Here is a 13,781-nt window from a genome sequence, read left to right as displayed (position 1 = left end):
CCCATGGAACTCCAAACCCAATGTGAGGAATATGAGGGGTTCAAAATCCTCCTCACTGGGGGACAGGGGCTCGGCACTCCCATTATAGTGATCGGTGGGGTTCCCAGTGATGGGGTTCCCCAGCAATCATACATTTGACCCCTAGCCTGTGGATAGGGGATAAATGTTCCTAGTAGTACCCCTTTGAAATATCTGCCATAAACTAAATGTTAAAGTTGGGTATCGGCACATATTGGAATACGGCGTGATATATAAAAATTATTAAAGGGCTTTTTTTGGGCTTAAAAAATATATTGTGGGATAAAATAACAATTAGACATATAGTCAACTCTTAAATCCGCAACTGCTACAGCGCCGCCGGTCTCGAGGAGGTCCCCTGTCCAGAGTGGAAAGCGAATTACATATAATGTTACGCTCGGGAGGCCCTGTCCAGTATTACACAGACAGCACATGGATTAGAATGGGCACTGTGTAACGCTTCATTTCCCCTGTGGTGGCGCTGCAGGGAAATTCAACACTTACTGCCAGGTGTTCCCGCAGATTACAGATGATCGCCGGTGATCCGAGCAGGGAGACACTTTGTGATCAGCTTATTGTCAAGGTCATCTATCAAGTAGGTATAGTCCAAAGTGAAGAACCCCTTTAAGTAGCAGTTACTCTATACCACGTCATCAGAATTTATTAGGTTTCCGATAACAACATACAGCGTCGGCAAAACAGCAGCCTATAGTCTGCCAATGGATTCTGCAGCACAAATACGTGACTGTGGTATTTCCTGAAGCCCTCATTGGAACGCCCCTTCCGCTATATGGTGCGTTTCCGATTATAGCGTATTCCTATGTGTGAAGCTACCTAATACAAAGTTCACCACATGGGTGCCTACACCACTAGAATATGCCATCCTGTGTAGCAATTCAACTCAGCCAAGAGTGGCACCGTGGTGGGAAAAGCGCTGTACATTCTGCAGACCAGGTGGCCGTACCTCATTCTGCAGATGAATGACCTCCGGGACCCCATACACATTCTCATGGAGGACTGCTGACCCTCTTTCTTCACGGTGCCAGTTTTGAGATCTAGGATGCGCCCTTAAAAAACACAACAGCGAGGTTATATGATACATAGATAATAGTACCAGGCTGGTTATGTAAAGGTACAAAGCCTGTAACTCACCCGTCATGGCATTCTCTGCTGTAGAGAGCTGTTCTCGAAGCTTGTCCACGTCTTCTGGGTGAACCTGGTCATACAAGGTGCTCCCAAACCAGTCAGTCTGCGGCTGATTGAGGACAGGAGTCACGGAGTCCGAGACGTACACAACTCTTCCCGTTTCACAGGACACGACAAATAGAAAGCCGTCTGCAGCCTCCAAAATAAGGTGTTTCAACTCCTGTACAAGGGAGAAAAAAAACAAAATAAATTCGAGTTATTTCCGAGTTAAAAATCCAGCCACTAGGGGCACACTTACTCAAAATTCCAATTGAAATATTAACAAGGGTGTATTAACAAGGCCATTTTTTTAGCGGCCCATGAATGCCGGCCGTCCAAAAATATTTTGTTGTATTTTTGGCCGTTTTCACAGGCTCCCATAGAACCCAATGGATCAGTTTTTAGTGACTGTTTTTCGGAAAGCGATCCTACTGCTTATATTGTAGAATTACAGAAAGATCTTCAACCTTCTAATAGGTTCTTCAGAAATTTCCAGATCTGACACAGATGACACTTGTGGCAAACAACCGTGTCAGTTGGACATGATCAGCACAGGGATGTAAACAATGATTGCTCCCATTCACTGACAGCAAGCAGAGATCATAAAAACGTTAAAAGAATTGAAAATCAAAGTATATCAGAAAATTGCAGAACTTTTCATTACACCACAAATTAACTTTGTTTACATAAAAATGGGAAATCCATTTAATGGGGGGGGGGGGGGGAGCACGCCAGACGCAACTGCCTCGTAGACATTATACTCATTGGATATCAATGTACGGACAAATACCAAGTAACCACAGGAGCCTTCACAAACAACCCGAGCCTCCTATCTGCAGAAAAAATCTCTTTATTGACTGAAGCCAAGCTATTAACCCTTGTCTTGACCTGGACGCTGCGTGCGCCGATAATAGTCAGACCAATGTAAACAGGGAAACGATCAAGTGACAGTTCGAGAACCGGCCGGCATACGATTATAATCCCACGGACATATTTCACCCCATTGTGTTCGCCAAGGGTTAATTTCATCCAATTAACAGTCTTCGTGTTGACATTACTAGAAGGGCTGGGCAACGGATCGAGAAAAATGTATTAATTCACCATATCAATTAAAATCGACTGACCCCCCTCCCACCCAGCAGCGGCTTTCCGTAATTGCAGACCTATGGGAGAAGGGGCTGCAGGACTAAGGAGAGACCCCCGGCTCAAAATGAAGAAATAGAGACCAAGTGGGGTAGACTCGTCCCCTGGATGGACTGGTGGAACAGGCTTTACTCGGAACTTCCTTGGGTGGTCGTAGGAGGGGGTCCCCGATGTCAGGGATGGAGGTGACTGCAGGTCGTCATACCGACCTGCTGCAGCTACTGGGGGGCTGTCATCTTGTACGTCCGGAGGTCCACACGGCGGGGATGTGCGAGGACAGCCAGACGTACAATTTCAGACGTACAATTGCAGCGCCACCACAGGGGAAATTAAGCATTACATCATACCCACTAACTCCGGAACCAGCATTTTTGGGATGGTGGGTCTCCCAGCGAACAGGCCCCCAGCGATTAGGCATTTATCACCTATCCTGTGGATGGAGGATTGACATTTATTTTGGAAAAACCCCTTTAAAACCGTATCGGTGTGATGAGTTATACTAAGGAATATAATAACACCTACTAAACGGCCCTCATAGGGCTGAAAAGGAAGCACTTCCTTTTTGTAGCACCTATAGAGACAGTATGCGCTCAACCCATGTAAGGTAAAAAAAATATATACATATTTTATTGGTATACATAAAAAAAAAAAACATACAAAAAATGGTAAAAAAAAAACAAAACAACAGCTCAGTACAAATCACATAAAAACAATAGGTGAGTATGCTGGACAAAAATACGATCGGTTATTCTACCTTTTATCTTGGCATGTGGGGGATTGTGAATAACTATTTTCTTCTCCTATTTGTGACCAGATAGATATATATATATATGTTTGTCCAGTATACTCACCTGTTTTTATGTGATTTGTACTTAATCTTTTTTTTTTTTACAATTTTTTGTATGTTTTTAACGTATATCAATAAAATTAATTTATTTTTGACCTTACAGGTGTTGAGCACATACTGTCTCTATAGGTGCTGTATTTATTTTTAAGACCCTAGACATGTAATCATATCCTTATTTAGGACATCGGTGCTATTACTTCCTTTTTGTGCAGTCACATGGTGTACCACTTGATTCCTCTTAGCCTGTCGGCAGCTCTGACAAGGACCATGTGACATTCTACGTCTTCTTGCCACACGGCGTAATGGTCTGAAATTTGCTAAAACATGACTGTATGGACCATTTTACGCCTGCATAAATAATGAGGAATTGCACTTTAAGCACTAAGGCCATAGCCCCCTTGGTCCGTTGCCCCCTCATTGCTGAGCCTTACCTGATCTGTCAAGAATGAGGGTTTGTAGGCGCCTTCTGTGGGAGTGTTTCCAGTTCCTCGTAGAGACTTCATATGAGACACTGCCATGCGTAGAATAGTGAGCTTGTCGGGCTTGCGTGCCAGGGCGCTGCATGTGGGCACCATGTCAGAGAGCTCGGTGATGTATGCGGTCATTTTATTCCTCCTCCTCCGCTCGATCTCGCTGTGATTCTCTCTGCGGCAGAACACAAGAAACAACGGTCAGGCTGCACGCAAGACAGGAGGGTAGACAGGTAGAAACAAAGTGATGAAGTTAGGTGGGCCAGTTCTTCTGGTTTATAAGATACTGTGGCATCATGCCAGCCATGGAGGAAACAGAGGGTCAAAGACAAAATCACAGAACGTTAGTATAACCATACAAGAGTATGTCGCCAAGTACATGAAAACTTCAGGAAACGAGCCAAACTACACTGTATTCTGCTGGTCCAGGCCTTTCTAATATATAGCTTCGACTTAAAGGGGTTGCCTAGTTTAGAAAACCCATTTCCATACACCCCATTAGGGGATTTTGAGATACTAGAGAGGGGTCCTCATCTCTTGGCCAGAGTCAAGAGCAGTTACAAAGAGCGTCTTTTCCTCTGGAGGAGCTGTCCTGCCCTGTATTACACAGACAACCCATTGATATGAATGTACAAAGTGTAATGCCTTATTTCCCCTGTGGTGGCACTGCAGGGAAACTGAACACTTTTACTGCCAGGTTTGCCCACAGATTACAGCTGATCGCTGGGGGTTTTAGCAGGAGGACACTTCGTGATCAGCTTATTAGGAACCCATCTAACAAGTAGGGATTATCCAGAGCAGAGAACCCCTATCGTTTGAGTAAATGGGATGAGCACCAAACCCTGCAATGCAGACTATTAAAGTCCAGTGGCCTAGGGCTCATCTTGGGGACCATTACATTGGTTATTTACATGCATCTGTGTGGGCTTCTACAAGGACATGTTACTGATTTCTATGAATAAATTGTGATCTAGTCGCCCACATAGATATGCAAGTGTCAGGGCCGGTTAGGGATGGCAAATTGGGCAATTGTCCAGGGCCCGCATTCACTAGCCCAAAGAGCACACTAAAACCACCAAGTATTATTTAGCGGTGTATGGTGGTATGAATTGGGGTTTTAAGTTGAAGTATTATGAGGGTTCTTTAAGTAAGTATTATGCATATTATTTGGGCACTGTATGGTGGTATGATAGTATTATGTGGGCTTAAATGACTATAAAAACTCTAAAAATGGCAAGTGGGGGCCCTACATTGTTCGTTGTTTGGCCAGTGTCCCATTTACAATAATGTGCTCTCTGGTAAGTGTATTCGGGCCCTTCCTCCACGGTACCCATGATCAGTTTTTAGGGACCGAAGAGTTAACGATGCAGGGTATGAGTAGACCTGAACCTCTCCATTTATCCCTATATACGGAATACCCCTTTAACTACTGTAGCTTATATAATAGTCCTGTAACACTAGGGGTGACCTTCATACTATGGGAGATACAGAAATAGCAGACTCTGCTGGGAGGAGAACATCTGGCACCCCCATACTCGGGATCGGTGAAGATCACAGCGGTCGGACATTTATAGCATATTAATCAAATTAATATGCCATGAACAATGCTCATAGAAAAAACGTTAACCTAGAAGTGTAAGGGTAAAATGCAAATAAAATATCATAAGCATTTAACTGGTTATAAAGACAGTGCAAAAGAACCCAAAAATATTCACATTATGCATCAAGCCAGTGTCAATACAAATTATTTCATTCATTAAACCAGGGGTTGTATAAGAATAGAAAAAGCGAGAGTCCCCCAACACAACAGCGCCACCGTTGTCTGGTGGCTGTATTTGGTATTGTAGCTCAGCTCTAGTCAAGTGAATGTGAATCAGCCGCAATACTAGACGTATTCCATGGACAAAGCCCATGAGTAGTTATTTTTTGGAAGGAGGGGGTAAACTTTTTGTTAATCTTATACAACCCCAAACCAAAAAATTGAAAATGATCAATATGTCCCTTTTATAGTAGTGGGGTTGTCCCAGAATCAAAAATGATCACCTATCCACCAAAGTCAATGGGAATGACTGAATAAGCAGAGTACAGGCTCCATTCAAGCTCCTCCTCACTGCGGGGAATGCAGTAAGGAGGCTCTGGTGGTTTTTTTTTACCCGCATTCTCATCCTCTGGATAGGTGATCATTTTTGATTCATGGACAACCCCTTTAAAAACTTCACGTTGCATCAAATTGGAAAAAAAAAATTTCTGTGCTTGATGCAGTGACAAAAGTCTCCTGCCATCGTCCAACCTTGATAGCACTTGTATTTTTAATTCTATTTTTGCATTCTATTTTTTTAGCTTTGAGATTCCGTTAATCATTCCCTTTTTTGGGATCCATTCCCAGAATGTACCATGGTGTGTATTATTCCATATGAAATCGGTGAGAAAAGTGGTATGGGCCATTGCATGTCTGCCCCCTTACAAATGATACGATGCAGGAAGCATTACAGAAGCTAAAATTAGGGGCGTGTCTGTCAACAAGCTTGTCGACTGTTTCCAATAACAACCAGCAACATTTTGAAAGTAGCTCTGGACTACGTTGCAGGTTGTAAGGGATACGGGATAACTAGCTAGTGTATTTACAAAGTTATTCAGCATTTTATGTAGATTAGATTTCTATATAAATTGTAAAATGGAAATATATTTATATGTTTTGAAGATGCCGTTGTCAAAAAAGTCTTCTTAGCAACTGTCTGAAAACGTAAGTCACAATGGCCAGCAAGACAACGCAATTGAGGACTATGGATCTGTATTCTAGCAGGAACGCCAGTGCATAGCAACTTGTCTGTGTTATAGTAAAGATGTACGTAGGTGGAGTTCTCCTTTAATAAGGCTCTTAAGCCTTATTCCCAAGGGTTGCTATCGGCACTAGTTTTCATAAACGAAGCCCAGGGGGCACTCCGCGACTTCACTGAAGAAGATATACCGACCGTCCTATACGAGCCTGACGAAGGCCAAAATGATACACTTTTGGTCTCTGCCAGGCTAATGGCGCCCTATGGACATATTTACCTCGTACGTGGGTGGCTTTTACGATCTCAAGCTAAACGTAGGTGCAAAATCGTGATGTGAACAGGGGCCTAACCCTTGGAAAAATCTATTTTTCAACAAACCTCAGTTCATTCACACAAGAACAAGCATATAGCGTGTGCATTGTGGGGCGCTGCTCAGAAGTCGCTGGTTGCGTTTATAGAATAGGGAACGTGTAAAAGATTGTAAGAAAGCGCAGGACAGGAAGGAAGTTGGCAGCGGCGGTAACTGGCAGAATGAAGCGTTCCTCGCCATGCTCCCGGCTCCTACCTGGCAAGTCTTTCCTTACCCGCTGAACTCTGCTCATCGTCTGACCTGGAAATAAAACCAACCAGCCCGGCTAAGAGGAGATCTAGGACCGGACCTATCAGTCGTGTCTTACGGTTATATCTCGGTGCGTCCCATGCTTGGTTTTTTTACTCTATAGATACATTATTTCCTCAATGTCTTCTTGGTTGCAGCGAGGTAGTTGGTTCTAGAGCCGCAGGTTCCTCATTCACCTTCATACTGTATTCCCTTTGTGTATACAGAATGAACAGATACTTCCTTGCGGTTACCTATTGTCACAACCAGGGCCGGGCGATTATGACCTAAATCAAAATCTCCATTGATTGAACATGTGACCTCGATTACGATTAATGAACGATTATTTAGGCCACACCCATTTTTAATACCACGCCCCCATTTTGCATGCTGCGCCATTAAATTAATAATTTTATCCCTGAGCCTGCTGTATACTAATATAAATATATATATATATATATTTATAAAATATCCCCCGACACTGCCCCTATAATGCCCCCATAGTGCTCCCCACACGGTATAAATCCCCATAGCTGCCCCACACAGTATAATGCCCCTATAATAACCCTCCACACAGTATAATGCCCCTATAATGCCCCCATAGTGCTCCCCACACGGTATAAATCCCCATAGCTGCCCCCACACAGTATAATGCCCCTATAACGACCCTCCACGCAGTATAATGCCCCATAGCTGCCCTCCACACAGTATAATGCCCCATAGCTGCCTCTACACAGTATAATGCCCCTACAACTGCCCTCCACACAGTATAATGCCCCTATATCTGCCCTCCACACAGTATAATGCCCCATAGCTGCCTCTACACAGTATAATGCCCCTACAACTGCCCTCCACACAGTATAATGCCCCTATAACTGCCCTCCACACAGTATAATGCCCCTATAACTGCCCTCCACACAGTATAATGCCCCTATATCTGCCCTCCACACAGTATAATGCCCCTATAACTGCCCTCCACACAGTATAATGCCCCTATAACTGCCCTGCACACAGTATAATGCCCCTATAACTGCCCTCCACACAGTATAATGCCCCTATAACTGCCCTCCACACAGTATAATGCCCCTATAACTGCCCTGCACACAGCATAATGCCCCTATAACTGCCCTCCACACAGTATAATGCCCCTATAACTGCCCTGCACACAGCATAATGCCCCTATAACTGCCCTCCACACAGTATAATGCCCCTATAACTGCCCTGCACACAGTATAATGCCCCTATATCTGCCCTCCACACAGTATAATGCCCCTATAACTGCCCTCCACAGTATAATGCCCCATAGCTGCCTCTACACAGTATAATGCCCCTATAACTGCCCTCCACACAGTATAATGCCCCTATAGCTGCCCTCCACACAGTATAATGCCCCATAGCTGCCTCTACACAGTATAATGCCCCTATAACTGCCCTCTACACAGTATAATGCCCCTATAACTGCCCTCCACACAGTATAATGCCCCTATAACTGTCCTCCACACAGTATAATGCCCCTATAACTGCCCTCCACACAGTATAATGCCCCTATAACTGCCCTCCACACAGTATAATACCCCATAGCTGCCCCCACACAGTATAATGTCCCCATAGCTGCCCCCACACAGTATAATGCCCCTATATCTGCCCTCCACACAGTATAATGCCCCCATAGCTGCCCTCCACACAGTATAATGCCCCTATAGCTGCCCTCCACACAGTGTAATGCCCCTATAACTGCCCTCCACACAGTATAATGCCCCTATAACTGTCCTCCACACAGTATAATGCCCCTATAACTGCCCTCCACACAGTATAATGCCCCTATAGCTGCTCTCCACACAGTATAATGCCCCTATAGCTGCCCTCCACACAGTATAATGCCCCTATAGCTGCTCTCCACACAGTATAATGCCCCTATATCTGCCCTCCACACAGTATAATGCCCCTATAACTGCCCTCCACACAGTATAATGCCCCCATAACTGCCCTCACACAGTATAATGCCCCTATAGCTGCCCTCCACACAGTATAATGCCCCTATAACTGCCCTCCACACAGTATAATGCCCCTATAACTGCCCTCCACACAGTATAATGCCCCCATAACTGCCCTCACACAGTATAATGCCCCTATAGCTGCCCTCCACAGAGTATAATGCCCCTATAACTGCCCTCCACACAGTATAATGCCCCTATAGCTGCTCTCCACACAGTATAATGCCCCTATAGCTGCCCTCCACACAGTATAATGCCCCTATAGCTGCTCTCCACACAGTATAATGCCCCTATATCTGCCCTCCACACAGTATAATGCCCCTATAACTGCCCTCCACACAGTATAATGCCCCCATAACTGCCCTCACACAGTATAATGCCCCTATAGCTGCCCTCCACACAGTATAATGCCCCTATAACTGCCCTCCACACAGTATAATGCCCCTATAACTGCCCTCCACACAGTATAATGCCCCCATAACTGCCCTCACACAGTATAATGCCCCTATAGCTGCCCTCCACAGAGTATAATGCCCCTATAACTGCCCTCCACACAGTATAATGCCCCTATAGCTGCCCTCCACACAGTATAATGCCCCTATAGCTGCCCTCCACACAGTATAATGCCCCTATAACTGCCCTCCACACAGTATAATGCCTATGAGCGTCAGGTAATACATAGTAAACGGAAGAGAAGGGACCTTACGGCTCCCTGCTCTACCATTGGATTTAAATGTATCTGCGTCCTGAGGACGCAGATACAGTTACAACGGCGTGGGATAATTGTGAAAAATAAAATGAAAAGCGCAGGATGACATTGGTTAATTGCGCTGAATTTCGATTTTGGTTATTTTTCTTTATCAACAATTTTTATTAGAATATAAAATAGCCAATAAGACATCATACAATATTTCAAAACTTTGCACGCAGTGCAATAAATTCAAAGTCTATAAATTCACAAGTACATCAATTCATAGGCAGGAGATATTCTCCCAAACAGCAAAAAAGAAAATGAAGAAAAGAGGAGATAATAACATCCAATGGCAAATAACACAATATCGATTTTGGTTATTTTTCAATTAATTGCCCAGCCCTCGTCACAAGGCACCGTTAAAAATAATCTATAAAAAGTGATATAAATGAAAACCAATCCTGTAACATATTAAACTAGCTGCACTGTAAAGAAACGTTGCACATAATTTGCTATCATTTCAAAATTCACAACTAAAGCTGCACTTAAAATTCTGCGCAATTCCACTTGGAATCTGTCAGCACTGCGCTGACAGACACGCCTCCTTTACAGCTGAGCTAAGAAGCACAACTGTTTGGAAGAGCTTGTCCACAGGAACGGGGCTGCCGCCTGTGTGGCTAATCTGCTTCTGATTGGTCTGTAAATGTGGCTGACCGCTAAAGAGTCATATACACAGGAAGTGGGAGCAAAACTTTACACTACCACGCCTAATATAAAACAGCACCTAGTAACAAGTTGGCATTTGGTTGGGTTCATACCACCTATTGGAAAACATAAACATACTCTCAGGCCTCATTCACACGACCGTGCATTTGTGTCCGCAATTTATCCGCATTTTTGCGGACCAATTAATTTCTATGGCCCTATGGACACGACCGTGGTTTGCACTGATCAGTGAGGGGCCGTGTATCCGGACCAAAAACTCAGGACAAGTATTTTTACGGTCCGCATTTGCGGGTTAACACTACTGGTGAAATAATTTTGTGTTGTTGTGAATCCCGATGACAGGCGGAAGCACAACAAAGGTCTTTTGTGGTCAAATGGACTGCAACAGGTCCGTGGTTTTGTAGACCGCAAAATCACTACGGTCGTGTGCATTAGGCCTTAGTCGTCTGAAATTTATGACAAATTCTAAAGATGTAGAAATTCGACCAAATCAGATCTCACGGTGAGAACATTGGGGGCGCTCTTTCATTGGTACCTATGGAAACCCAGCCCACAGCTGTGGTGAAAAGTGGTACTGCAAGTACACAGTGTCAATGTAATAATGAAGCAAGGCTCCCATAGACCTAACAGACATCTCCTATTTTAATAACCAGCAGAATTATTTTAAAATTAAATATATACTGCAATGAGGCACTTTCTATAAGAGGAGGTGCATCCCCTTTAAATTCTGTATTGCAAAAAAACAAAAAAAATCCAGCGTTTACGTAAAGTTTTCATCAAACTGGGAACCGGAAACGCTAGGTCAGTTTTCATGTGCCAGAGAATGAAGTCAGAGCAGAAGCTCGGCTCCACGGGCCAAAATATTAATTGTGTTGACCGGCCTTCTATGTTCTTTAAAGGATTATATCAACTATGATAGTAGAGGAACGAGCGCCTTGTGGTCTCTGCAGATTTCTGACGTAACGGGGGACGCAAATGCTTGGGTTAAGGACTAATAAACAAGCCGCTTATTTACTGGATTATTTCTACTCTCCAGCATTGTGTGTGTGTGTGTATATATATATATATATATATATATATATATATATATATATATTCGGCTTCCCATCCAAATTCCAGTTTCCACTTTTTCCTGTGCCTAGTGGGCTCGGTTTGGCCTTCCGTGGATCAAAAATGTGGGTGTGAGAAAGGTTCAACTTGACCGACATGTCTTTTTTTCAACCTTATTCACATCACGTTACAGCCCGTCCTATACCTCCGACTGAAAGTTGCGACGTACTAGCAAATGGAGGTGTATAGGTGAAAGGGGGTCTATGGATATGTTCTGCATATATGCCTAATGGGTTCCAACGTGATGTGTACAGGGCCTAGGGATGTCGAATAAGGACAGGATATTTGGCTGCTCACGCGCGAGTGTTCCCCATGATAGACTATGAGAGATATGAAAACAGCAGAGGGGTTCTCATATCTTGGAAACGTACGGCATGTCCGATAGATGCGGGTACCACCACTGGAACCCGCACCTATCTCTAGAACGGCGCCTCGTACTAACTTGCTCGGCTCCCGCTGCTTCCTGGCCACTACCTGAAGAGGTGGTCGGGAGTTGCGGTAACAGCGTAGCACTGCGAGCTACGCGGTTTCCAGAACTCGGGAAATACGGAACCAGCGTAGTTCGCAAGTCTAACGCTGTTTCCATAACTTCCATTCACTTCTATCGGAGTCACAGACACAGCGTAGCTCAGCTATTTCCGTAACTCGCGACACCTAAATCAGGAAGTGGCCGGGAGGCAGTGGGAGCCGAGCAAGGTAGAACTGGGTTTAGGGGGTCCCGTTCTAGAGATAGGTGTGGAACCCGCATCTATCTGACATTCATGGCATATCCTGTGGACAGCCTGATAACGTCAACATAGGTTGGAGATATTCAATCGCTGTAGGCCGAACGTTCGTTTCAGCTGACCGCTATTCCTAACGAACTCCCCATACAAGGGCACACTTGGTTCAGCCGAGTTTTTCAATTGGGAGGGGCGAGTAAGCTGCTGCCGGACTCCTCTGGTGGCGGTTTACCTCCGCTGAGAACAAAAGGATCGGCATTGAAATCCAATATGCCCGATCCTTCCTTCAGAAATCGGACAAGGGCCCTTATACACATTAGATGGTCGGCCGGTCCCGCTGAGGGTTAGGCCGACATTAATCCAACGAGTATGGGGGACTGGGTTTTTAAGACTACAGAAGAAAAATAAGACGTCTGCCCAATGGGCCTGGATCTACTGGGCTTCCAGCTGAGGACACTTTACATTGCTGAAGGGCTTGCGGACAATTGGAGCCTGGGATCCAGTTTTCCCAGGAGGGCAGACAGGTGCCCGTCTGACCCCTGATCGGTCCCTGGACTCCTTTGAACAGGTCCTCTGCCAGGAAAGTTTAGTGAAGGCAATTGTGAAATAGTGGGGGTGATATTTTGTAAAGGGCTTAGCATGTATAGACCTCGGGTACAAACCACCCAGGGAAACACTCGCGTGGTCCTTCATGTCGACCATTGTACCGACCCCCCGCACGGAGCTAGTTTTAGTCCCACTGGCCTGAGGTAGAACAGAACGCACATGCGCCACTTCTCCCTTATGCAACCAGTAGGAATTAAGAAAACCCCATTAATTTTAATAGGAAAAAAATGACACCCGTATGTCCTTCTCCACCCTCGGCAACCAGAACTCCGAGATCAGTGGGGTCCCAGCAGTCAGAATGATCATTGTAACCCCTTCAGGACTGAGCCGATTTTTGATTTTCGTTTTTCACTCCCCGACTTCCAAGAACCATAACTTGGGCTTTTGCCGGAGGAGTTGTAGTTTCTATTGGTAGCATTCAAAAAGTACCATATAATGTATCGGGAAACCGCAAAAAAAATTGAGATTCCTCGATTGTTTTTTGGGTTTCGTTTTTACAGATTTCACCGTGTGACAGAAGAGACAACTTAACTTTATTCTAGTTTATATACCGTATTTTTTGGACTATCAGGGCTCATTCACACGAACGTGAATCTCATCCGTGTGACGGCCGTTAAAACAACGGCAGTCACACGGACCCATATATTTCACGGGGGATCCGTGACAACGCGTTTCGCACGGGCCTACCTCGGATGTGGAAAACTGCAGTTTTTCACATTTGTTGTGGGCTACGTTCGAGGGGAATTTCTATCTTAGAATCTGAGCAGTAATCTTCTGCTGCATCTCCTGAAGGCAAACAGATGCCAGGAGCAGGAGACGGAGCTCCGCGCTTCAAGGGTCCTTGCAGTGCTGTGTAATGGAAGCAGCATGTCCTGTGCGGTGTGTAAAATATCT

At 44.8% G+C, this 13,781-nt stretch overlaps 1 protein-coding gene across 1 annotated transcript in view; it reads right to left on the bottom strand.

The window, feature by feature from the left end:
- The window catches only part of ARNT (aryl hydrocarbon receptor nuclear translocator), a 41,603-nt gene that overhangs the window by 12,771 nt on the left and 15,051 nt on the right, over positions 1-13,781 (bottom strand). Inside the window, exons 5-7 of the mRNA XM_075844731.1 lie at positions 3,625-3,838; positions 1,171-1,384; positions 983-1,085 (exon numbers count right to left, since the gene is read on the bottom strand). Coding sequence (XP_075700846.1) covers positions 983-1,085; positions 1,171-1,384; positions 3,625-3,838 — 531 coding nt within the window. The remainder of the gene's footprint in view (positions 1-982; positions 1,086-1,170; positions 1,385-3,624; positions 3,839-13,781) is intronic.

This window comes from Rhinoderma darwinii, chromosome 12 (assembly GCF_050947455.1).
Source record: "Rhinoderma darwinii isolate aRhiDar2 chromosome 12, aRhiDar2.hap1, whole genome shotgun sequence".
In the NCBI taxonomy this organism is placed as follows: domain Eukaryota; kingdom Metazoa; phylum Chordata; class Amphibia; order Anura; family Rhinodermatidae; genus Rhinoderma; species Rhinoderma darwinii.
The sequence above is the reverse complement of the archived record's forward strand: the minus strand, read 5'-3'. Positions and strand labels throughout refer to the sequence as shown.